The 25,070-nt window shown below is 40.9% G+C and overlaps 1 protein-coding gene across 10 annotated transcripts; it reads right to left on the minus strand.

The window, feature by feature from the left end:
- Positions 1-5,425: 5,425 nt before the first annotated feature.
- Positions 5,426-24,767, minus strand: PIGA (phosphatidylinositol glycan anchor biosynthesis class A). Of its 10 annotated transcripts, none has more exons than XM_073355511.2 (8): positions 24,299-24,596; positions 20,463-20,870; positions 20,069-20,240; positions 19,013-19,076; positions 16,674-16,806; positions 13,040-13,172; positions 11,297-11,503; positions 5,426-8,918 (listed from the first exon to the last, which is right to left on the minus strand). In XM_073355511.2, the coding sequence occupies exons 2-8, from the start codon at positions 20,798-20,800 to the stop codon at positions 8,655-8,657; spliced, it is 1,311 nt and encodes a 436-aa protein (XP_073211612.1). In that variant the 5' UTR covers positions 20,801-20,870; positions 24,299-24,596; the 3' UTR covers positions 5,426-8,654. The 10 variants fall into 10 exon arrangements, with proteins under 10 accessions (XP_073211612.1, XP_073211576.1, XP_073211568.1 ...); XM_073355475.2 differs by adding an exon at positions 21,063-21,214 and having other exon boundaries at positions 20,069-20,870; XM_073355467.1 differs by lacking the exon at positions 24,299-24,596 and adding an exon at positions 24,683-24,767 and having other exon boundaries at positions 20,069-20,870.
- Positions 24,768-25,070: the final 303 nt, after the last annotated feature.

The raw sequence follows: 25,070 nt of genomic DNA on the forward strand, positions 1-25,070 counted from the left end.
AGTACTGGTCCCAGACTAAAAGGATTTCTAGCCTGTGTATGGAAACCTGGTGGACTGCTTGTATCATCAGCCAGGGTGAGAAATTGATAATTTATATCCAATCTACCTAATATTTTAGGTTTAGTTTGTGTTTTGTTTACTTTCCTGGTAATCTACTTTGGTCTGTTTGCTATCTCTTATAATCAATTAAAATCTACCTTTTTTATTTAATAAACTTGTTTTTTGCTTTATCTAAATCAGTATGCCTTTGAAGTGTATGGGGAAAATCTCAGCTTGGTTAACACATGCTTGTTGCATATTCTTCTCCACATCGAAGGAGGGGCGAACTATTTATGAGTTTACATTGTACAAATCCCTGTGCAGTGGAAGATGGTATAATTTTGGGTTTATACTCCAGAGTGGGGGTGCGTGTCTGGGGAGCTGGGGTTATCTTGGCTGTAGCCTCTCTATTGTTGTTTCATGCAGTGGCTGGCTAGAGCTTTCATGCAACTGCAGCTGGGTGTGTCCCTGCCTGTGTGAATGCTAGGGGGAGTGTAAGACCTGGAGCGGTATACAGCTTGTCACAGCAGCACAGTGTGAGAGGGAGCCCAGGCTGGTAAGTCACAGGGCTCAGTAGTACCCCAGTTCCAGGTGGCACTCTGGGGGAAACCCATCACAGTCAGGAATACATGTCTGCATCACATCTCAAAGAACCAGTTATAGTAAGTAACTGTTTCTTCTTCATGTAGATGCAGCTGTGTATTCCACTGGGGTGACTCACAAGCAGTACCCATAGGGGGTGGGGCTCAGAATTGATTTAAACAAGGATTGCAGGTCTGCCTTCCCAAAGTTTGCATCTACTCTGGATGCTGCAGTAATGGCATAAAGGTTGATAAAAAAATGTAATCAACAAACACGTGCATCCCTGCACATGTCCAATGCTGAGACATCACTTAAGAATGTCATTGACGTAGCTTGCGCTCTCATAGAATGAGCTTGCATCTGTTGAGGGGGCATAGTCAAAGGTATTTCGTGTGCAGCCTTGATACAGGAAGTTATCCATTTAGAGACCATCTGTGAAGAGACCACCTATCCCTTCATATGATCTGCATATGACACAAACAGATGAGGTGAAACATGAAAGGGTTTAGTCCTGTCCAGATAGAAGGCTAGCCATCATCTGACATCTAATGTGTGAAGGCGCTGCTCCTCCAGAAATGAATGTGATTTAGGAAAGAACACAAGCAAATATAGCTCCTGGTTCAAATGAAACTGAGAGACTGCTTTAGCCACAAATTTCAGGTGTGACCGCAACTTCACTGTGTCTTTGGAGAGTTGCATGGAAGGAGGCTCTGCCATCAAAGCCTGCAATTCACAGACTCTCCTTGCTGATGTTATCATCACCAGGAATGCAGTTTTTTGACAGAATAGGGGAAAGAGACAAGATGCCAAAGGCTTGAACAGAGGTCCCATCAGAGCCACTAAGACTGTATTAAGGTCCTGCACCAGTGGATGGAGACGAAGAAGCTCTTTTAAGAATCTTGCTACCATAGCACTGGAAAATACCGGTCTTCCATAAATGGAAGGATGAAACGCTGAAATTGCAGCCCGATGCACCATCAATGAGCTAAGCATAAGGTGCAGCAAATACTCTGCAAATACTCAGCAAATACTCCAAGATATCCTGGACACAAGCCAGCATTGGCTGAACTTCATGGGCCAACAAACACATTGAAAACTACTTCCATTCTGCTGAAGAGGCCATTCTGGTAGAGGGCTTTCTGCTGTTGAGGAGCACTTGTCAAACAACTGCCAAACACCCTTCTCATTCACCCACAGAGCAGCCACACATCGAAATGCAGGGAGCTGAGCACAGGATGCAAAATGTGATCATGATCCCGTGTGAGCAGGTCGGGCTAGAGAAAAAGAGGTACAGGAGGCTGAACTGACAACATGAGAAGTCAGAAAACCAGCACTATCTCGACCATGCCAGAGCAATGAGGATGAGCTTGGCCTGATTTGCTTTCATCTCAGAAATGAGCCGTGGAATAATTGGACTTGGAGGAAAAGTGCATAGGAGAGCCAATTGTCAGCTGAGGTGGAAGGCATTGGACAATGAGCCTGAACTGAGGCTCTCTCAGTTGCAGAACAGATGGCATTTCCTGTTGTCCTTTGTAGCAAACAGGTGAATCATCAGGATGACCCAAGCTGCGAATATGACTCGCAAAGCACTGGGCTTCAGAGACCACTCACGACTCAGGTCAAAATTGCTGCTGAGATGTTCTGTGAGATTATTTTGGACCCCAGGCAAGTGATTGGCTATCAGAGTGATACTCTCCTCAATGAAGAACTGCCACAGCTTGATTGCCTCTTGGAAGAGCATCCTGGAGTGTTCACATAATACATCACGGTGGTATTGTCAGTAAATATGTGAACCACTCAGCCCCTGATGCAGTCTCAAATAGTGAAATGAAGCTTCCTGGTCCAACCAAAGACCCTGAACTTTCAGTAACCCCAGGTGTGCTCCCCAACCCATCAGGGAGGCATCAGAGATAACTGTCCTGGTTGGTAAAGGCCAGATGAAGGGAACGCCCTGACATACATTCCTCTGAACCATCCGCCGCTGCAAGGAGTCCAGCAGGGAGGCAGAGCAAACTGTCTCAGGGGTGAAGAGTTGGAAGGTAAACTATCCTGAGCCACATTTGAATAGTGCAGACACATCCTTGTGAGCCAAACCACTTATGTGTATCTGGATATGTGGCCTAAGAGCCTTAGGCACATTTGAACTGTCATGGAAGGCTGAGACTACAGACCAAGACAAAGTCAGTGAATCATCTGAAAGCAGTCCACTGGTAAAAACACTTCCGAACTTGTAGAGTCTGTTAAGGCCCCAGAGAACTCAATTTTCTGAGTGGGGACAAGTGTTGATCTCCCAGTGTTTAGGATGAGTTCCAGACGTCAAGTAAGTGCAGTGTAACATGTACGTGAAAGAGAACTTCTTTTCTGGACCTGTCCTTTAGGAACCAGTAATCCAGATACAGGAAGTTGTGGATTCCCTTCTTCCTGAGGTACGCCTTCACCATGACGGTACATTTGGTAAAAATTCAGAGGGCAGAAGAGAGAGCAAAAGGAAGGACACAATGTGTACTGCAAATGGTGATTCTGCATGACAAACCCACAGTGCCAAAACAGGCCTTGGGGCCGGCTTGAGAAGGTGCTGCTTTAGGCGATGGTCTCTAGCCACCCATTTCATGAACATTCACAGATTGAATGCCACTCTTTGATGTGAGCCTCACCTAAGCAGAGCACCTTGGGAGAGGGTCATTGTTGGGGGTCACCCACACACACGACAATGTTTTAACCCTGGCGAGGGCAATACCAGGGAAAACAATGAAGCTAACTACTAATACTGTTACTAAGGGTACTAACTATATACAACTAAGTCAAAGGGGAATTGTGAGGTGAAGAACCACACAGAGCTCCGACTCCAGCCATGAATGGTAAGAAGGAACTGAAAGGGGCCTGAGGCAGTGCCACCTCACGAAGCCAGGGAAGAAGCTATGGCCATGAGACACGAGTGTTGCCTCTTACGGGCATTGCTAGAAAAAATTCTCCAGCACCAGTGAGCTGGGCATGCACACACCTAAATGGAATACACAGCTGCATCTACTCAAAAGGAGGATTTGAAATGATTTCTTCTCCCCTCCTCTGCCCTGGCCAAATAGGAAGTCCATTCCTGTGCAATGCTGGACAATGTGAACGTAAGAGGATGCAAATATTGCTAACTTCCAACAAAGGAAGGTTATTAGACAATAGCATTGCTCGTTGGTGGAAAAAAATAGCATTTACAGCTTAAAAAAAAAGAAGTCTATTCTCTAAGGGGAAAAATTATCCCTAGGCACAGATCCTAGCCACCTGGCTTGAGGATTTAACCCCAAACTGAACCAGAAATGTTCTTAAAACTTGGTAGAAAACCCACCTCTTGTCCAGAATTTCAGCTAAAGGACTCATCAACTACTGCCTGCATAGTCACAGATAAGGCACACAGCTAAACAGTTGTGTTGTAAACTATCATTGCACATGTTGAAAGGCGTTAACTGAAGAGCAGAGGTTTTTTAAATCAAACCTCAAACACTAGTTTCTCAACTTCTCAAAGATGTGGGGAGTGGAGGCAGGAGAGAATGACTAAGCCTCAACAGCAACTCATTTTCAATAAAAGTAACGAGAAGTCCTTGTGGCACCTTAGAGACTAATAAATTTATTTGGGCATAAGCTTTCATGGGCTAGAACCCACTTCATCAGATGCATGGAGTGGAAATATAGGAGCAGGTCTAAATACATGAAAGGATGGGGGTTACCTTACCACCTGTGAGGTCAGTCTAACGAGATAAATCAAACAACAACAGGATACCAAAGGAGGAAAAGTAACTTTTGAAGTGGTAATGAGAGTGGCCCATTACAGACAGTTGACAAGAAGGTGTGAGTAACAGTAGGGAGAAATTAGTATTGGGAAAATTAGGTATAGGTTTTGTAATTGTATAAATCAGTCTTTATTCAGGCCTAATCTGATGGTAGCCAGTTTGCAAATTAATTCCAGTTCTGCAGCTTCATGTTGGAGTCTGGTTTTGAAGTTTTTTTGTTGAAGAATTGCCACTTTTAGGTCTGTTACTGAGTGACCAGAAAGACTGAAGAGTTCTCCTACTGGTTTTTGAATGTTATGATTCCTGATGTGTTCTATGGTTAGTATATAGCATTTTCCCCCCTTTGAAATTCTGCTGTTCTATTTAAGGGAGGGGGGATATTTAGTAAAGCTGATAAGTCTGTATTTTTGGGGGACAAACTTAAATCCTTAGAAGTCCAGGCATGGATGAAAGGTGAAACAGTAACCACACAGATCAATAAATACCAAAAAGAAAATAAATTTATATTAAAATTATACAGAAAGCCTTGACCACAAAAATGATTAAACATTACAATTTGATATACCTTTATAGATCTATCCAGACCCTTAAAAAAGGATTTGATCATCATACAATAAGGAGGCTTTCATACTTCACTTGATACTTGTTCTGATTTTAACAGGAGGTTATTTTACATTATCAACATGCTGTTATGTATGTTCACAGTGTCTGTACAGAGGGTCTAGGCACAAGAGGCAAGGTCTCACATGCTATGGAATGCAAATCAGTTTAAGATTTCCATCATCTTTGAAATAAGGAAGTAGGTCAGACCACTCAAGTTTTCAAGATGACCCACTCCATCAAGAAGAGGGAAATGTCTTCTGAAATCCTTAATTCAAAAGGTCTGTTTCAGACTTTGCTCCATTTAAGACATTATTTCTTCAGTGGGTTTGATTCACTGTTTGGTAACACTTAATGGACATTATTTGTAAAAGTGGAAAACACATTTCACAAGTGTATCTTCAGCTATATTTTTTTAAAAAGTATTATTTGTTTACTATTATACTAGCATTTACCCATGAACTCTGCATGGCTTTCTGTACTTTGTTCCTCAAGTATTCCATGCCTCTGTCAGTCCCACAAATATGCTATTCAATAGCTCTCTTCCTCCTCTCCTTTTCCCACTGCTGTCTTCTGAATCACTCGCTGACTGTGAAAGGAGTGACACTAACCTGACCACTTTACTCATCTAACTTGTATACTTGTCCAGTGCAGGTACTCCATAGGGAAGGTACCGTGACCAGATAAATGACTTGGTAAAGGACTTAAAAAGGAGGCTTTGGTTAAAGGAGTGGAAACGGTGTGTGTGTGTGTGTGTCTGAATGGGGCTCCTATGACTGGTATGGCAGGGAGCCAACCCCCATTTCTTATAGCTCACCTTAACCCTCATTTGAGCGGGGGGAAGAGATGGTAAAGTCCCATCAATAGGTTGACTGGGGGTCCTGGATGGAAGAAAACAAAAGTGGAGCTAGAGGAAGTCCCCAGGTAGATACTGAATGAATATTGGGTTATCTTCACTGTACACTTTTATCTGCTGGGTAGTCACAGACATCTAATAATAAAGTTGCAGCCTAATTAAAACCATATCAAGTGTCTCTTGTCCTTCTTTTGGTATAGCTCGACAATGACTTCATCCTGCCCACTTTTACTCATCTTATTTGCACACTGCAATTTTAGGCCCCAGATCTGCAAACATTTACGTATATGAGTAACTTTACGTAGGAAAGTAAGCCTACTGAGTTCAGTGGGACTATTCATGGATACGTTGATGGGGTCAAGGTGTCAAGTGTTTGAAAAGAGGAAATGAGCAGAGGGATCTATGGATATATAACTATAGAGCAAACTAAGGATATTATAAACTACACTGTTTGAGATACAGTACATTTGTAGTTAAGCCAGTCAGATTAAACTTCATTTGCAACACACCAAAATCCTTTTCTTTTATATGTCATTTACCATAGAAAGTTCTATTTACAATGCTAGAATAGTAAGCAGCAGCATCAACGCAGTAAGTTTCCATATATGTTGCTAGTGTCTGGGTATGCATGTTATAACTAAAGATGCTTTATTGCAAGGTACAGAAGACTTAGGTAACCTGTAAAATTATACAAGACTATAAAAAGGCCTTACTGTATTAGTCAGAAGAGTGTAATACTCTGGCACAAGAATATTATATATAGTTCTCCTTCTACTCCACATTTGAGTTTTGTATGATTTATGAGTTCGCTACGCTTTACATGAGTTCCATTATGCTTTCAACAATCAAAACAGAAAAGTTCCAAAAGAAAACTGAAATCATCATAACATTTCAAAAATACTTATTGTAAAATTAAGCTGAAATCGTATCAGTGATTTTTTTAGAAATTCTTTTACAAAAAATAAATAATGCACCAGATTTTAAAAATTATGAAATTCTCAGTGAAGTGTTACCTACAACTCTACCCACTTTATCAATCTCTATAGTACTACTATATTTAATCACTACTTTTTTCTTAACATTTAAAAAAATGTTCAAATGTATACTATGTTTACTATATGTTAAATATCTAGAGCTGAGCATTTTTTCTAACAGAAGAAACTAAATCTTAGACTTTGTAAACAGCATGTCTCATAATCCCATCAGTGCTTCATTAAAATACTGTTAAACAGATTTAGTAGAACAATAAAATAAAAATAAAATAAAATAATAATAATGTTATCACCTTTGCACCCCAACACAGCAAAATAAACTTAAATTTTACAAGATGTTTGTACAAAACATTGGCTGGTTGCATGTTTTAAGTTATCCTGCAAAGTTCTGAAAACATAACCTTGCATATTGCACATCCAGAATACAATTACATCATTGGGCGTTTCATTATGCACAGGTTCGTTAAACCCTTTCAGTTTAAAACAATGGAAGAGCAAGACATTAATCCAGTGCATACAACAGATAACACCTTGTGAGAGTTGCTTTACAGGAATGTGAAATATCATCTCTTCTCTTCTTATAGTGTTCAAAGTTATTTTCTGATTGATATAGGTGTAGACTACTTAGATTAGGGCTAGAGAACCAATAACTGCAAGGGACCACATTTCTCACCTCACAGGGAGTATGCAAATCTATTGACCAGATCCATTAACTTTTTCCAGAAAAAAAGATTTAACTTGCTGGATTCATTTAAGAATATCTTTGGTGCAGGCTAGGTGGCATGACAACTGTTTAACATTTTCTCTTCTGAAGATGAAGTCAAATACAACTGATGTCATAAATGAAAAACATTGGTAGTCTTTGTCTAGCCCTTAGTGGATGTTTATCTACATCTCTCACAAAAACAGAAGTTACCATATATTTTGGCACGGTCTACTGGAGAAGTTGGCAGGCCTGAGCTATTCTTGGAAGCTTGTGCCTTTTCATTATGCTGGTTTCTAAAAATAATATAATTCCCTCAATTCCAAGAGTACTTTAAAACAAAACAAAATGTTACGTTTACATGTAAGAGTGAAATAGGCAGTATTTAGCATTTCCTAAAATATCAAAAAAAATTCTATAATGGAATTTTGACAGATCAGAGAGATACTGATCACATTTAGGCAGAACATTGAAGAACCCTTTCAAAATGAGTTTTGTGCAGTCAGAAGTGTCTGTCTAGGCGACACAGTTGGTAGGACAAGAGCTGGCTAGCAGTACATCAAATGTTGAAAGTCTACATAGTAATGTGCTTGTCTTTATAGAAGTGATTTCACATATCACTTTTTGATGGATTGGGTAGGTATTTTTATTTTGCCAATTCTTCACAGGTCTCCAATAAATCAATACAAATATCTGGAGTTGGCAAAAGCCATCTAAAGCTAGGTAATTTTGTGTTTTGGCATCCTGAGTGCCATGAAAAATCCATGCTTATTCTCTGTGTAATACACTAGTAGCAGATGAAATCTAGTATTCTTGTCTCTCTGAAGGTAGTTTTACACCTGAGCTGTGCATATTACCACTTTCCTCCCTACTTTAAGTAAGTGCAAAAGAACTATGTCCATAAACTGCATATGTTTAAGTCTTTCCCCAAAACTAATTGGCACAATCCTAACTTGAGGTAGCACATTTTACCAAGTTTCTCTCCAACAATTTAGGAAAGCTTTTAAGAGTTTAAAAACAATGTCTCTTTGTGGAATTAATTCTATCAGCAAATACTAAAACCTTTCAGAGAGCAATGCCCTTCCTCCCCACTTAAAACATTTTTAACAGTCTGGAATCTCTTCTTTCTCGCTTCCTTTTTTACTAGGAAAATACTGTTGAGTCCATGCTCCACTAGGACCTGTGGCATCTACTGCAACATCAATAATAGAATCTGGAGTCATCCATCTCAGAAATACCAGGAAAAGGAAGCTTAATACAGCAAAAAGAGCAAAAATACACCCAGTCACTGAGCCACAGTGAGATATTAGTCTGTCAAGCCGCTTGTCCATTGGTAATACCACTTCATCTGCAACTCTGTCATACACCTGAAAGGAGGGGAATGAGGAAAGAGTTAAATTTTGCAGAGTCACCTTTATGATGTATTATCTCTGAAGATTAGGCAAAACTGTGTTTTACTACATACTGCACATAATAATGACCCTCTTCCGAACTTTAATGGGAATGTCCAGTAAAAAAATAGTTTCTTACATATAAAAGACTGTCTAGTTTTTGGTTTTTTTTTTAAAAAAAGATCAATGAGAATAACCAAAGAGGTAGAAAAACTTCCACGGGAAGACAGATTTTAAAGACTGGAACATTATTGTGTGTAACTTGATAATAAATGGCACAGAGGAGAGAAAGGCTAAATAGTAATGCATGATCTCTCATAATACAAAAACAAGGGGATAGTCAAACAGAAAGGCAGCAATTTTAAAACTGATGAAAAGGAAATACTTTTTCCAACTTAATTAAACTAGCTTGCAGAACTCATCACCACAAGAGATCACTAAGGGCAAGAGCTTAGTGGAATTCAAAACGGATCAGACACTTCGCTATTTAACAAGGATTTCCAGTTAGAAAAAACTAACTTTCCCTGAAAGTCTACCAATCCAGACTCAAACTCTATTCATTCACCCTTCAACATGATGATAAATAATGAAAAGATTATTACTTTCCCTGTCCACAAAAATATGTGGGAATGCTGAACACTGTGAGTCTGTTTTATCAGAAATTCTATTTTTCTTTATGAGAGGAAGTGTGAAGCTCTTTTGCTATACTTACATTAAAGGTAAAGGGGGTGTGCGTGTGTGTATAGATGTAAAATTAGAAGCCTATACACACACACTCTCACCACAGGAACAAACCATAGTGATTTAACTACCTGATTTGCAGCAGAAAGACTCTTTGTTCATCCATGCAAATCAGGTAGGGCTGTCTAAATTCTAATCTTTGTACCTGCAGCTAGTGAGCTAGTAGGAATGGGGGGCACTCTACAGCTTTCTAGATAAAAAATAACTTTGTAAGAGTTACTAATACAATAATAGAATAGGCTTGAAAATATATAAGTGACTTAACTTTCTTTGTAATGAGTACTATTATTCAAAATGCTGTTTAAAGAATGGTGCTATACTAAAAAGGCAGCACTATAAATACTTACACCATACAGATAATGGAAGTTTTCAAATAGCCCAAAAGCCGTATCTTTGAAAACCTGATGCAACTATCATGTGCCAGTTATTTCAGAGATAAAGTGAAGTTAGTTCTGCAAATAACCAGTATTGTTTCATGGTTGAAAAATGGGACTCTTCTACTCATCCCAACATTTTCCTAGTTTGTTTAGGATCGAGTCTCTTTTAGCTCGTCCCTAAAAACTAAACCAAACTAACCTCTGTAAATTTTTTTTTTTTTAAGGTTACATACAACCCATTTACTCTCCTATTCCATTATTGATTGTTGATTAAATGACTACATTCTTACAGGAGCTGCAACCTGAGTGTTCCTTATGCAACAACAGTGAACCAACATAACACACGTGAAGAGTAATGCTGACATCAACAGCAATACTGGAGCAACGTGCAATAAGAACGTTTCCGCACGACAAGGTCTTCTTAAAGCGCAAGTTAAAACAGTCAAAATAATAAAGTTTAAAAAGAAATGGATAGAGAAATACAATTCACAATCTTATTGTTGTGTTTGTTTTTTGAAATATCCTTATTCTATAGGACACTGATAAAACCAAGCTGACAAAAAGTTGCATGTTATTTTATTTCTTGCTAAACCCTTAGAGGCCAAAATCAATTTTTCTAGAAGTGTCAGCTGGAGGTGTTCGCTGCAACAAGTTATAACTGTCATCTGTAACAGGTAAAGTTTGTCACTAATGTAAAAAAAGTACTAACATGTAAAGTACAGTTCTAAGTGGCTGTGAAAACATGGCAACTTCTTACTCAACATATCCTTAACTTGTGTGTGTTCAATTGTATCTGAAGAAGTTAAGATCTTATTTTAGTCACGAAGTTTTACTTCTGTTAGTCTGGCAGAGCCAACAGAGACAGACAGATTCTATTCCTTCTTGTGCATCAGACTTGTTCAGTACCTTTTCCAATTCTAAGGTCAAACAGTTACATGTGCACAAACCAACTGAAAACAATGGGGTTGCACAGATGTAACTGAGGACATTATCGGCACTTCTGGATCTTTATTGATGGTAACGGTGCATGACAAGGAAAGAATCCAGTTTGGTTTTCTAGAGGTACTTTGAATTTACAGGGCTAGTAATTGGAGAAAATATTCACATTTTACTTGTTAAACCATGCACATTTGATATGGATATCACTGAAATAACACACAGACTCTCACAACGCTACCTGTGGAGAGTCACTTTTCAGAGTAAAAAAATCACACTTTAAGACAGAGGTCTACCTACTTTTGCAGTTCTCTCTGCGACGTTTCTCCATGTATAGAATGTCTTTACTTTGTTATGGATAGTTTCTGGGGTTGGTAGTGTTCCTGACCTGATCTGGGCAACAGCTTTTTCCAGACCATCACACAGAGATTTCACTGAGGGCTCACATAAGATGATAAGATTTTCTGGTAGCACCTCAGGGATTCCACCAACTCTTGTACTCACAACCTTTGGAGGCAACAAAACAATTCAGCAGTATGTATGCTGTATAACATAACTCACTAAAATACAGTTATACTGGTAATAAGGCAAAATTGCTCAACAGGAGTACTTTAGATCAAAACAAAGGATCCAACCTTGCAGGTGCCTTCCAGGCACATCAAATGACTGCAAAAAGAGTTTCATCTGCATGACAACTGTAGGTCTGGGCCCTAGAAGTGGTTTTAGTGCAGTAGCTTAGCTGTGGGATGTTCAGAATCAATATTTGGATATCAAAGGGACCTCACATACAGAAGCAGAAAGGACTATGTACAACAGAATTTTTCAAAGAAGGGAATTATGTTTCCTAAAGGTGCTTGTCACAATACTCAAATGATTATGTATAATCAGGCTTGGATTCCCTCCCCACTGCCTCTTTCGTGGCCCCCTCACCCCGACCATCCCCAAGGGAAAAAGGCCAGTAGGCTAATTTGGGGTGGGGGTGGGGAGTGTTTTATCTCCCACACAGTTTCGAGCTTCTGCATGACTAACATTTACAAGAACATAACATATTTGAAAGTTTTGGAATACTAATTTTAATCTAAAATCAAAAACAATTTTTTTAAAGGAAGTAAGTAGAATACAGACTCTTGTCAGGTCTATTATTATTAAGCAATAATAAAAAAGTTTAGAACTCATGCCAAGCAGCAAGTGGAAAAGGGAATGGGTACTGGGACTAGTGACTGGAGAGACAGGTGAGGCTAGCAGGCAGAATCTACTATCATGGGTCTCTGGAAAGGGTTCCAGTACCCATCATTTAAATTTCTCTATGCCCAAGACAGCCTCTATATTTAAAAAATTACTTGGGAATGGAATCTCTGACAGTATTGACTCTGCTCAGTTGCTATTTTGACCCTTACAGCAGTAACATGGATTCATAACACTCACAAAAGTATAGAAGCCAGGAAGGGATTCCACCAAGAATGTCCCAGTCTTTGATCTCTTTTCCTCTTTCCTCCTTATGTGAAATCTCTACATAGAGTAAATACTTCCTCAGCTGACTTAAGAAATGGATATCAGTTCTTGAGTCAGCCAAAGAACAGTGATAAGAACAATGGCTCACTCAAAGCTATGTGAATTAACCAAAGGTCAGTCATATTCACCAAACATTTTTCTTCAAATACCTATTGCTGATGGAAGGTAGAGGCAAAAGGTCTAGCAGATATAGTTGTCCATGGACAGAGAGTTAACTGGCCAAAACACTTTCAAAAATACATACAGAACAGCATTTTGAAGAGGCAGCTTGGTTAGTTCAGAGAACAGGGAATTAGGAGACCTGTATGCTATTCCCAACTCTGTATGAACTTCCTCTGGGAGCGAAGCAAATCAGTTAACCTCTCTTTGTCTCAGTTTCCAGAGGATGTGTAAATGTGGATTAATATTTGCCCACCTTGGTAGACTGCTTATAGATCCTCCAGTGAAATGCATTGTAATAAGCATATATTATGAAAATAAGCATTGTAAAAATATGTATGCATGCATTCTATACGGCAAAGATTCTTTTACCTGTAAACCACAACTGGCTGCTTCCACAATTGCCATACAAAAGGCTTCAGTGAGAGAAGTATTGAGAAAAATGTGTCCCTGGACCAAGACATTTCTAACATCCTGGTGTTCCAAAGCCCCTAAAAGACGCACTCTGCACATTGTTAAAGAAAAAGATAAACAATGGTTTCACATACTGTAATAATGCTACAAAACATTACACAAATATTTTGGAACATACAGTTTACAGCGTATACATAGTACTGTATTAAAGCAGTGTGGACACTATCTTATTCCAATTTCTTTAAACTTTGATTAAAAAATTAAGCCTCCGTATTTAGCTTGAAAAGAAAAACCAAACTGTTTGAAAAACTGAGTTTTTATGGCAATTGCCTTTAAAATATTTCTACCACGTTTTCTAGGTTAAGAAGCGAAGATTGTGTTATTTGGTTAATATTCCAAATTTACCAGTCTCCCATGTTCAAACAAGTGCAGCAAACAGGGAAGTTCTGCAGGGAGAGAGTGAGGCTCTCTTTCTAGGCATGTTTCTACATTCAATACCATGCAATGGTAAAGTGAAATGGTAAAAATGGTAAATGGACCAGCAATGGAAAAGTGGCTGTGACCTGCAACAGATGTGCCATGTTTTCTTTCCTGCCTGAAGCAAGAAAGACTTTGTCTGAGGTGGAAGTTAGTGGTTGAGCTGGAAGATAAGATACATGGTTTGAAAGAATAGGTATTGACACTGCATATCTGAGAGGCTGCGTGCCTGGACAACCAGACTCTGAAAGCATCACCATCCCAGGTTCAAGAAGGATTTGGTGACCAAGGAACCAGAAAGAGCAGAAACCAGACAGTATTGGCAGCTCGTAACCACAAGAGGGCAAGAGAACAAAGTGGGATTCTACACAGCTGGAGGAAAAAGAAGATGGACAGACTGTGATCAATCAAGCAAGGACCACAAGGAATTCCATACAGCTAGAAATAGCCAATCATAACCAGATTCTTCGCATGGACATGGTAAAAAGTGTGTCTGAAGATCCAGCAAGCAAAATGGAATGGAGAGCATACAGGACATACCTGAGAATGGCTGCTCACCCCAACCCATAAGAAAATCCCCCATGCTCACAAAGATCTCCATATGTGCAAAGAAGACAGATGATCTTTGTCAGGGATTCTGTGCTACAGAATGGAAAGAACATTCCGCAAGAGACAGGCAGACATCAGGATGGTGTGCAGTCTTCCCAGAGCCAAGACACAAGATGTGACAGCAAGATTAGATAGGTTTCTGCAGTTGATAGGCAAGACTCCACTAGCGATGGTGCATATCTATGCTAATTACACTGCTTCATGTGACAACTCAGATTGTAAATGACTTTAGAGAACTTAGAAAGGTGTCGAAGGTGAGGAAGGAAGTTCTCTCAGTGAAGGAAGACAGCAAACGAAAGATTCTGGAAGCAAACCACTGGCTAGGTAAGCAGCATAAAGTACAGGTTTTTGGTTTTGTGGAAGCTGGATCACCTTCTATGGGGAGAGGGGGCCATGCAATTTGGATGGTCGCCATCTTCTAGGGGACTGGCTGGCTAGACTAGTCAGGAAGGTGTTAAACTAATAACAAAAAGGTAGGGTGAAAAGGGAGAACAAATGACAACTCATTTAGCACAAAATCAAGATGTCAAGATTAAAACTGATCAAAGTAAATGCGGAGAAGAAATACAATCATTACCTATACATGAATGCTAGGAACTTAGGTAATAAGCAAGAGGAATTGGAAGTTATCATTTATGAGCATAAAGTTGACCTAGTTGGTATTATTGAAACCTGGTAGGAAGAGCTACATAACTGAAATGTTAAAATCCCTAGTTATAATGTATTCAGGAAAGATCATGTGGACAAGAGAGGAGGGAGGATTTTTCTTCCTAAAAGATATGCTCTACACAGCTACTGGACCTGACGCAGGAATTAATTCAGGGAAAGTTCAATGGCCTGTGTTACGCAGAAGGCCAGAATACATGAGTCACAATAGACCTTTCTCGGCTTTATAAAAGAAAAATCTATGAGACTATAAAAATTGTGTCCCACATTAAATGCAAAACAGGAAACATTTTGAAAATATTTCTCTGAAAGTTATAAAATCACACTAAAGAAATCAAAATGGCTTCTTCTGGGTAATTATCAGACAGATATTTGAAGTCTGTCATACATAACAGGGATATACACATCTCTAGTAAGAGTATTTAGGAAAGCATGTCCTGCACATGTACAGTAGATTTAAAAAGAGAAACAAAATACTTATCGCTTTTTCATATCCGTTGGCCAAACAGTAACTTTTGAACACAACATCTAATCAATTCCAAAATTTCAGGGAATGTTCTAGGCATCAATGGGAGGAACCCTTTAGATTTGGGGGGGGGGTAGGAAAACCAGAAGGGAGACATGTTGACACCCTGAATTATTTCTCCCTCAGAGAGAAAAGGAATAATAAAGGGGGGAGGAGGGCAATCACAGAACCCCTGGCATGGGAATGGTGGACCCAGGCAGGACAGAGGGTGCAGAGCCCCAGCCATGACGGAAGCTGTGCCAGGTTGTAAGGAGTCCCCTGCCACGAGGGAGGGCATGGTGGGGAGGGGAGAGAAAAAGTTGAAGGGAGGCCCTGAAAGAGGTGGATGGGTGGTGGCACACAGGGAGCTGTGGGTAGAGGGTTGGAGGAATGAAAGGAGCCTTTGTGGGTTCAGCTCACTGCACACCCAGAAACAATGAACTGTGCAACCCTCTAGTGTAGTTTTCATATAGAGAGAGAGGCTTTTTTTTTAAACACACTAAATTTTTGGCTGGAAAACTAAAAGATACTTTTAGTTTTTCGAGTGTGTAAATTTGAATATACTAAAACATCAGCTGTGAGTGCAGTGTAAATAATTAAGTGGAAAACAATATCTTAATTCAGTGAGGATTTCATTTCTGTTTGTTTTATAAAAGGACACAGATAGAAAAACAATTTCAGGGATTTTTGCACTATTGCTTGGTATTATATGCAGAAACAATGAACCAGAAACCCATACTGTTGTCTAACAGAAAAACAAGCTCCGCTCGCCCCGCCCCCCAAAAAAGGGCCAACTCACACCAATATTTGCCTGGAAACAGATCCTACTTCTATTAATTTATCATTTTATTACAATAGCGCCAATCAGGTACCCACTGTGTTTGTGTGTACAATGCCAAGCAGATAGTCACTGCTCCATAGAGCCTACAATCAAAGTATAAAATGAGAGAATAGGTGGATACACAGATGGGGGAAGCACAATAAAACAGTACTGGTCAGCTTGATAAGCAGCAGTCACAGCAAACCAGCTGCCTAATCATTGACAACTTACTGCACTGTATGATATTGCTTGTCATGGCTAGGACTCTAACATGCTGATCATGCAACTGGATTTGTGTGGACAGATCTTTATGCCTGTGCAGAGTCCCACTGAACTCACTGGGGCTTGGCACAGATCTGCCTGCACAAACCAACTTGCAGAATCAGGGCGTAAGTTTGCAAAAGCCTGCTTATTCCCTTGTTTTATCTGTCTCAACCCACTTCCTGCCACCCCCTCATTGTTTCACCATATTCCTTTTTATATTTACATTGTAACCACAAACACACAGAACAAACCTGTCATGTAGTTGGTATCTTTCCCGTACCTCTTCCAAAACGATTCGCTTTGGTCCTTCTCCTCCAACTAAGAAATGTAAATCTGGATATTTCTGACAAAGTTCAGGAATTATACCACTAAGCAAATCTATACCTAAAAATACAACATGTAGAGCAGTTATGATTGTGTTTATCTTTCTGATTCCATCCATTCCTATAACACTATTCACATGTGTCAAAATCAGAGGTCTCTGAAAGATGGTTGCATCACTGGCTATTAAAGTATCAAAACTGATGAACTAGCAGAATGCAAGAGTGTAAGAAGTGTTTAAATTACACAGCCTCTTTGCTTCGCACTAAAAAAAAAGACATTCCTTGTCAAAGAAGATTTAAAAAAAAAAAAGATCTAAAGCAAATGTAGGGCCTCAAACTAAATTGGCATTAATTTTAAGCATATAACCATTTTCAACTTTACACAAAATTACTGCACAAGGAATCAAAACTCCAAGTGCCACAACTGAGATATTCACACAGCTAAAAAGCAAATGACAAAGACTCAATCCTGCAAGTCTAGTCACATGAGTAGACCCAATGAAGGCAATTGGTGAGACTGTCACTCCAGTTCCAACCTCTTTTACCAGTAAAGGGACCCTAAAAGCCCCAGTTCTGGTCAGGTGAGAACTCCCTTGGTGCAGAAACTGAGGACAGCCGCAGGCTTTCCTCTGAGGACCCCCTGGCAAGTCCTGGTATAAGTGGATGGCTGGAGTCGGGAAGGGCATATCACAGGCAGGACCTAAGCATGCAATGTTGTGGAGATTCTGGACAGCCCAGGATATACCGAACTGAACTAGTTTATAAAGTAAGTACTGGACCCCAAATCAACTAGCAAAAGAAACCTAAAAGCAGAAATAAAGAATGAAACTAAACTTTATTATTCTAATGTTTTAATTAACATTAAGTTAAAATTGGTCATAGGGATATGATATTTTAAAAAAGACTCAGTACTTAAATTTAGAGACAGGTGATTTACATTAAAACAGTATCTCAGTCCAAATTATATGCCCTACACCTGTGATCTGACTCAGTCACGCCTCTATGAAGCCATGGTGAGGGTGAGGCCAAACTAGTACAGAGGCACAGGAAATCCACATGAACGTCCCTGGCTTCCCAAGGACCCCCAGTTTTAGCTAACGGCCCTATGCAATTTTCTGCAAGGGAGGGGAACGAATCCTGATAAGGTAGCAATTGGAGGAACTTCAGGAGGGAATCCTTATGGAGCAAATCTCCACAAGTCCCTCCCACAACAGGTTTGCTTTTGTTGTTATTTTTTAAAAAGAAAGAAAGGAACTAGGCCATTAACATCACACTGAATGCTTGTGATGGCCATATTGTTTTAATGGCTAGAATAGTGCCTCATATTGTTCCTTCCCCCACCTTCCAACAGAAAAAATTCATGGTAGCAGTAACAATATTTATGAATTCCATGCATCTGATGAAGTGAGCTGTAGTTCACGAAAGCTTATGCTCAGATAAATTTGTTAGTCTCTAAGGTGCCACAAGTCCTCCTTTTCTTTTTGCAGATACAGACTAACAGGGCTGCTATATTGAAACCTGTCATTAAGACAATATTTTTCATTTATTTTCATTTAACTATTTTTAGTTATATGTATGTATATTAGCCTAACTTAGTATGTTGTATGTATATTAGTCTAAATGATAAAAAGTGAGAGATCCGAATATTAAGAGTTACTCAGCAACACTACTGATATTCCAATATCCTGTATTTTATATAGCATTTGTAAAACCTGAACTAAAAATTTAGAACCTTTAGATTTAATATCAAGACATTTCTTCCTTTTTTTCTACAGTTATAATAAACAAAAGCAATTGAAAACAAAGACCTATGATAAACATTAAAATAGTGTTGAAGAGCAGAAATTAAGGGCATACTGTCAAATAAAAATTATGTAGTAAACAGATTTCTTTACCTCTGTTACCAGCCCCACCTACGCTTACGGAAAGTGAAAAAAATGAAAATTTTCACAGTTTATGTCAGTGATGCTCAGACCTCAGTGGTTCAGGAACCAAATTAGCAATCAACATTACTCAAAAGAGCTAATGTGAATTCATTGTTTCTTTTACTATAATAATATATATTTATATTTAAACAGTATGACAGGCAAATTATTTAGTTTTATATATATTATTCTCACAGCAAAATGACTGACCATTATTTTTATCAACTACAATTGGTTAATAACATAGCAGAAGCATCCTGATCAGTTAATAATTAAGTCACACAGTGTTTTAAAATCATGTGCTGCAAAGAACTGCAAGAGACACATCAAAAAGCCACTTACAGCTCGTGAGCCTCAGTCTGAGTATCACTGGTTTATATTCTTTGTTTACTTCTTCCATTTCTACCTACTGGGGCAATGAAAATCAAATGAGTCAATTTTCACTTATTAACAGCTTCACTTTCAGGTTTTTAAGATTACAATGCTTACTTGCTTAAATATCAGCCCATTGCTACAATTAAAGAGGAAAAAGTGGAAATTTTTTTTTTTTAATTGGTCAGGATTTGTTATAGGAGTGGGACCTAAGTAGTTTCATACAATTATTTATTTTTCTATTTAAAAAGGGACATTGTCAGGATAAACACACATTTACTACGTGCAGGGACAGCACTGTGCCTGCCAGGAGCTCCACTGACTTTAATGGGGTTCTGTGTGAGTGCAGCAAGGTGCTCATTTCCACTGACTGTAGAAATGGGACCTTACTGTAGAGTCTTTACAAGACCAAAATTTAAATAAATCTGACCAAAGTGTACACATATTCAAAATCTAAGACCAAAGAATTTAAAAAAAAAAAAAAAAACAGTGGACGTAGGTTTAATTTTTCTTTTAACAAGAACATTCCCCTGCACCCCAGTACCAGCCTCCCACAGAAGTCTGGCTTGGCTGGATTTGCTGCAGGAAGGCATGGAGACAGATGTTGAAAGCCCAGTCTCGGGGTCTTAAAGGCCACGGACCTCCCCTGTGGAACTGTGTGGGTCTTTGGGGCACACTACATAGGTCACTCCCAGGGGACTGGAGACAGGCGGGGGCATAACACAGACCCTGTGACTCCATGACAGCTGCTGAGTACCCTGTCACTTGGTGACTCACAGGATTGGCTGTTCAGGGCCAGCTTCTGTTCCAATGAAGTCAATAAGAGTTAAGCCCCTTAGGATCAGGCCCTTAGACTTAATACATGGAAGTGGAAAGAGGGAAATGAGTGAAACAACTGTTTCAGATTAAACGCATTATCAATTGGTCACAGATATGGTGTCTGTATTCACTTGCTTAAACACTGAACATTTCTTACCACCCATTTAAAAAAAAATGAGAAAAAAAAATATTTGAAAAACAACTTACAGTTTGGACCTCATTACCTTTTCTGTAAACAAGCCTGCTGACAACAACAACTGTTATCGTACTATCATCCCTCCTACTTGGGTCTGGAGTGAAGTCGGTGGGATCAACAGCATTAGGGATGACAGATACGATCTCAGGATTCAGTGCTGCTCTTAGTACAGTGTTTTCCTTGCTAGTGTAAGAGACACAAATGATGTGGTTTGTATCACACAGTGAAACAGTTAGAAGTTTGTTCGTAAGCACCGAACTGACATCAGCAAATCCAAAGAGAGAATGGTCTGTAAAAACTGTCTGTAGTCCCATTGTCTTGGCATGGAAAAGCGCATCATGAGCCATGGAAGAAAATGAACTATGGGAATGGACTATGGTGACTCTCTCCCGCACAAATATGTACCTGAGCAGAGGCAGACTGTGGAAGAGCGTTGTTGCTGTAGACTGATTGTACATGACCTTTAAAGGTAAATAATAAACTTTCAGCCCATTGGCAAGGTAACGAATGCCTTTTCTGTTTCCATAAGCATGGGTGACAATTATAACTTTGTGCCCTCTTTCAATCAGGCAATGTGACAGCTGGTAGATGTGACTTTCCACTCCTCCCATATTTGGATAAAAAAAATCAGACACCATGCATATACTATGTGTTCGAATTCCAGTTGCTAGGGCTTTTACACAGTTAATGGAGGAAGCTGGAGAGAGAGTGTGTCCATGGCCTCCTATTCTTCTGCAAGCCATACTTAGAAAAAGTTCAGAAATCAGTCCTTCTGGTAGCCAGCCAGTTTGTAGATTTGGGCCTGCTCATTACCTAAGATGGTGAAAAAAAATATTTATTGACAAATACACAAAGAAGCAAGGCTTAAGACTATCACTTCTACAAGGAGCTTCATGCTACAGCAATATAAGCATTTTAGTTTCTGCAGGGCTGGTGCTAGCTTTTGGGGAGCTCTATGCCATCCACTTATGATAGAACCCACCCTCCTTCCCAGCCACATCCTACCTTTGGTAACTACCTCCCTCATGAATTTGTGAGGCTCCATGGCCTCTTGTGATTCTGTCTCCTCATCCCATGGACCATCAAGCAAGAAGCTAGAGGTGTTCTTTGGCTCTGAGTGGCAGGAAGACAGAACCCCTGATCTCTTCTGCAGTTTTCTGTGACCAAACAGGACATTGGATAGGGAATTGGGGATGATACCAGGCTGATGGGCCACTTACATAGTTGCCACAAAACTCTGCTTAGGAATAAAAGCTCAAGAATTATATGCAATATTGTAGTACTGAATTACCATGTCATACCAACAGAGCACTTACCAATGTGCCTTAGACACGGTTAATAAAAGACCAATAAAAGTGCTTAATTTTATAAAAGCCACTATTACAGTAACAACATGTTCCACATTCTTTTAAACAATAATACATCTTAAAAAATTTATATTGGCCTTTCATTAACATAATGCTAGTGAGTATAGTACAATATACTATATACTAGTATATATTTTACACACATAGTTACAGTCCTATTAAGAGAAGAGGATCATTATCACACCATCTTAAAGTAAAAACTCCAAAGACTCAGACTTGTCTTTTCATCTCATGTTTTGGCATTCACTCTTTACACTTTGTATTAAGAAGAGTTCCCCCCGCCCTTGTAAGCATATGTTATTTTTTCTGTATATCAACAGTTTTTAAGCTCTTTAAGCCAGGACTTAATTATTGTAAAATACCATATGCTTTTTTTTCAAAATGCAGGGATAATTACTATGATGACCATAAAAATTCTGGTCAGTTTTCTGAGTTTCTGACCCACATATTCATATCATTGGCTCCAGTCATGTAAAGGAGTCCTTGCTCATGTTACTCATTAACTTCACAGGGACTCCATACAGTGGTCTACACCCGCAGATTCCTTTGCAGGACTAAGGCTATATTTTGTACAGCCATAGGTTCTGTTTTTGCATAACAATTTTTAAAGAAATCTAACCAACATCATAAGATTTTACTTCATCTGTAAAACAAAGTGAGGCAACTCCTATCTAAAACAGTTTTGAAGGCCACACAGGACCACTTGATCATCTAATCCAGTGGTTCTCAAACTGTGGTCCATGGACTAAGTCTAAGATTTCCAAAGGGGTCTGCACCTCCATTTAAAAATTTTTAGGGGTCCACAAATGAAAAAAGGTTGAAAACCACTGATCTAGTCTGGACTACTGTATCTCACAGACCACAAAACTTAATACAGCTATACCTGCATCATGCCCAATAAATTGTTTTTTTTACTAAAGTACATCTTCCAGACACAAGGTCCAAGTCTTGGTTTACAAATGCTGCACTTTCAATACATGCATGCAGTGTTGTTGCAGACATGTCAGTCCCAGGATATTAGAGGGACAAGATGGATGAGATAATATATTTTATTGGACCAACTCCTGTTGGTGAGAGACACAAGCTTTTGAGCTATACCACAAAACCAATAATATACTGACTACATCGATGATATTTTCATCTTCTGGACAGATGACAAACTCCCTCATAGATTGCCACCACAACTTCAACAACCACCACCTGTCCATTAAACTCTCTCTGGAACACTCCCACACTAGCATCAACTTCTTGGACACCACAATCAGCTTCAAAAGTGGAACCCTACAGACAACAGGTACAAGAAACCTACGGATCCCTACATCTACTTTCACAGATCCAGTAACCACCCCAAACACAACAAGAAATCTGTTATCTACAGCCAGGCACTTAGGCTTGGGCTACACTGGGGGGGCGGGAGGGAAATCGATCTAAGATACGCAACTTCAGCTACAAGAATAGCGTAGCTGAAGTCAACATATCTTAGCTTGATTTAGAATCAATTACTTCGCACCCTCGCAGCGCGGAATCGATGGCCGCCGCTCCTCCATTGACTCTGCTTCTGCCTCTCACCGTGGTGGAGTTCTGGAGTCGACAGCAGAGCAATCGGGGATTGATTTATCGTGTCTACGCTAGGCATGATAAATCGATCCCCAATAGATCGATCACTACCCGCCGATCCAGCGGGTAGTGTAGACGTGGCTGATACCACAGACTATGCTCTGAAGAGAAAGTCCGAGATACACACCTTAACGTACTCAAAAATGTCTTCACCAAACACAGACATTCCACCAGAGAAGTAGATTGCAACATTAAATGGGCTCCCCAAATCCCCCGAAAGAACCTGCTTTAATACAGAAATAAACCCTTTTCCAACTGCACACCCCTAGTTGTTACCTACCACCCCACAATGGAACCCATATGGGGTATCAGCAAACAATTACAACCCATACTCAATGGGCATCGTACCCTGAAAGAAATATTTCCCAACCCCCCTCTTCTGGCCTTCAAAACAACCCCAAACCTCTCCAAGCTCATCATCAGAAGAAAGCTCCCCACAGACCAGATACACCAACTCAAAGCGGCACCAAACCCTGCTACTGTAACAGGTGCAAAACCTGAAGACTTATCTCTACTGCTACAATGATCAATGCCCCCACAACACACCTTTCAAAATCCATGGGTCCTACACATGCCTAGCACATGTGGTGTACCTCATCCAGTGCACTAAATGCCCCAGTAGCACCTATACGGGTGAAACCAATCACTATGCTCTGAATTGAACTCACACAGGAAAATGATGAAAGACCAAAACACTGTATTACCTGTTGGTGAACACCTTTCACAAAGTAATCACTCTACATCTGACTCATCAGCCCTCACCCTCAAAGGAAGCTGGGACAACACCCTCAAAAGATGAGCCTAGGAACTTAAATTCATAACTTCGCTAGACACTAAAAAATCAGGGGCTGAACGGGGGACACTGGATTTATGGTTTATTACAACAATCGGTAACCCATTACCCCCTCCTTTTTGTCCTATAACTACAGGGCCCTTAACAGGCCACTTCATGGGGAATGGTCCCTTAAAATATGCTACCCATGCTAAACTATCCGTTGGGCCCTGTATTTAGCTGTCACGCCCCCAGTGCCTTTCCCAGGCCTGAAGACGCGCTCCGCTCCCTGCAGCTGAAAAGCTGGTCTCTCCCACCAGCACAACCTGGTCCAACAAGAGACACTACCTCACCCACCTTGTACTTTCCTCACAGCAAAACAGCCCAGGCTTGTGCCTTCAGTGCTCGCAAAAAACATGCGGCATCGAGGCCCCCCCCGCCCCTATCTGCAACTTTGGAGCCCATCAATCGCTAACGTCAATGACCTTGAGCCTCTACCGCACTGTGAGAAAATTCACCCCGTTCAGGGGGCTCTGCAGGACGGGAACACACCGCTGCACAAGCAGCAGCCGGCCGCTGCGATGTCTGGCTATGGGACCGGGAGGGGGGACCGGGACCGGGCTGCGCTTGGCGCGACGCGTAAGACGCTGCCCCGGGAAGAGACAAGCCAGGGGTCGGGGCCGCCACACAAGGGCAGGGATCGTGGCCCGGAGCGGGCGGGGGGTTCTCAGCAGCCGCCGCCGCCGAGCGGGGCCGAGGCCGCCTGACAGGCCTGAGCTGGGGTGGGGGAGGGGGAACAGGCGGGGGGGGGGGGAGCCCGCGGACAGCCCCAGCCCAAAGGAGGGAGGGGGACAGAGACACTCGCGTACCTGCCGCCGGCCGGGCCCACCCATTTCCGGGCAGGAGGGAGCGGCAGCCATTCGCCGTCCCTCCTGTCGCCTAGGCAACAGCCCCGCCCCCGCTGCTTCCCGGGGCGCCCCGCCTCAGCGCCCGAGCCGCCAACCACCGGAGCGGGCCGCTTCAAGTCACGCGGGGCAAGAGCAGCCAATCGGAAGCCTCGGTTCCGTTCAGCCTTGGAACGCTGAGAGGGGAAGGGGGCGGAACGTGGCGTCCCTGGCGTTCTGAGGCGCTCAGTGCCCGGACTTCCCTTTAACCCCTTCCTCGCACTAGCGCTGGGGTTCCTCGTGCGAACGCGGGAGCACTCACCCCCGTGGCCTGCGCTCGCAGGGGTGGGTGGGTGGCTGTTTGCGGGGGGGG

This window comes from Lepidochelys kempii, chromosome 1 (assembly GCF_965140285.1).
Source record: "Lepidochelys kempii isolate rLepKem1 chromosome 1, rLepKem1.hap1, whole genome shotgun sequence".
Classification (NCBI taxonomy): Eukaryota; Metazoa; Chordata; order Testudines; family Cheloniidae; genus Lepidochelys; species Lepidochelys kempii.

Excerpts from the sequence above, each read along its gene's own strand:
- PIGA (XM_073355467.1), bottom strand. The coding sequence starts at position 20,800 with ATGGCTTGCAGAAGAATAGGAGGCCATGGACACACTCTCTCTCCAGCT. Across the intron at positions 13,173-16,673 it reads AGATACCAACTACATGACAG|AGTGCGTCTTTTAGGGGCTT; the intron begins GTTTGTTCTGTG and ends AACAATGTGCAG. Across the intron at positions 8,919-11,296 it reads TCGCAGAGAGAACTGCAAAA|GTGTATGACAGAGTTGCAGA; the intron begins GTAGGTAGACCT and ends CCCTCCTTTCAG.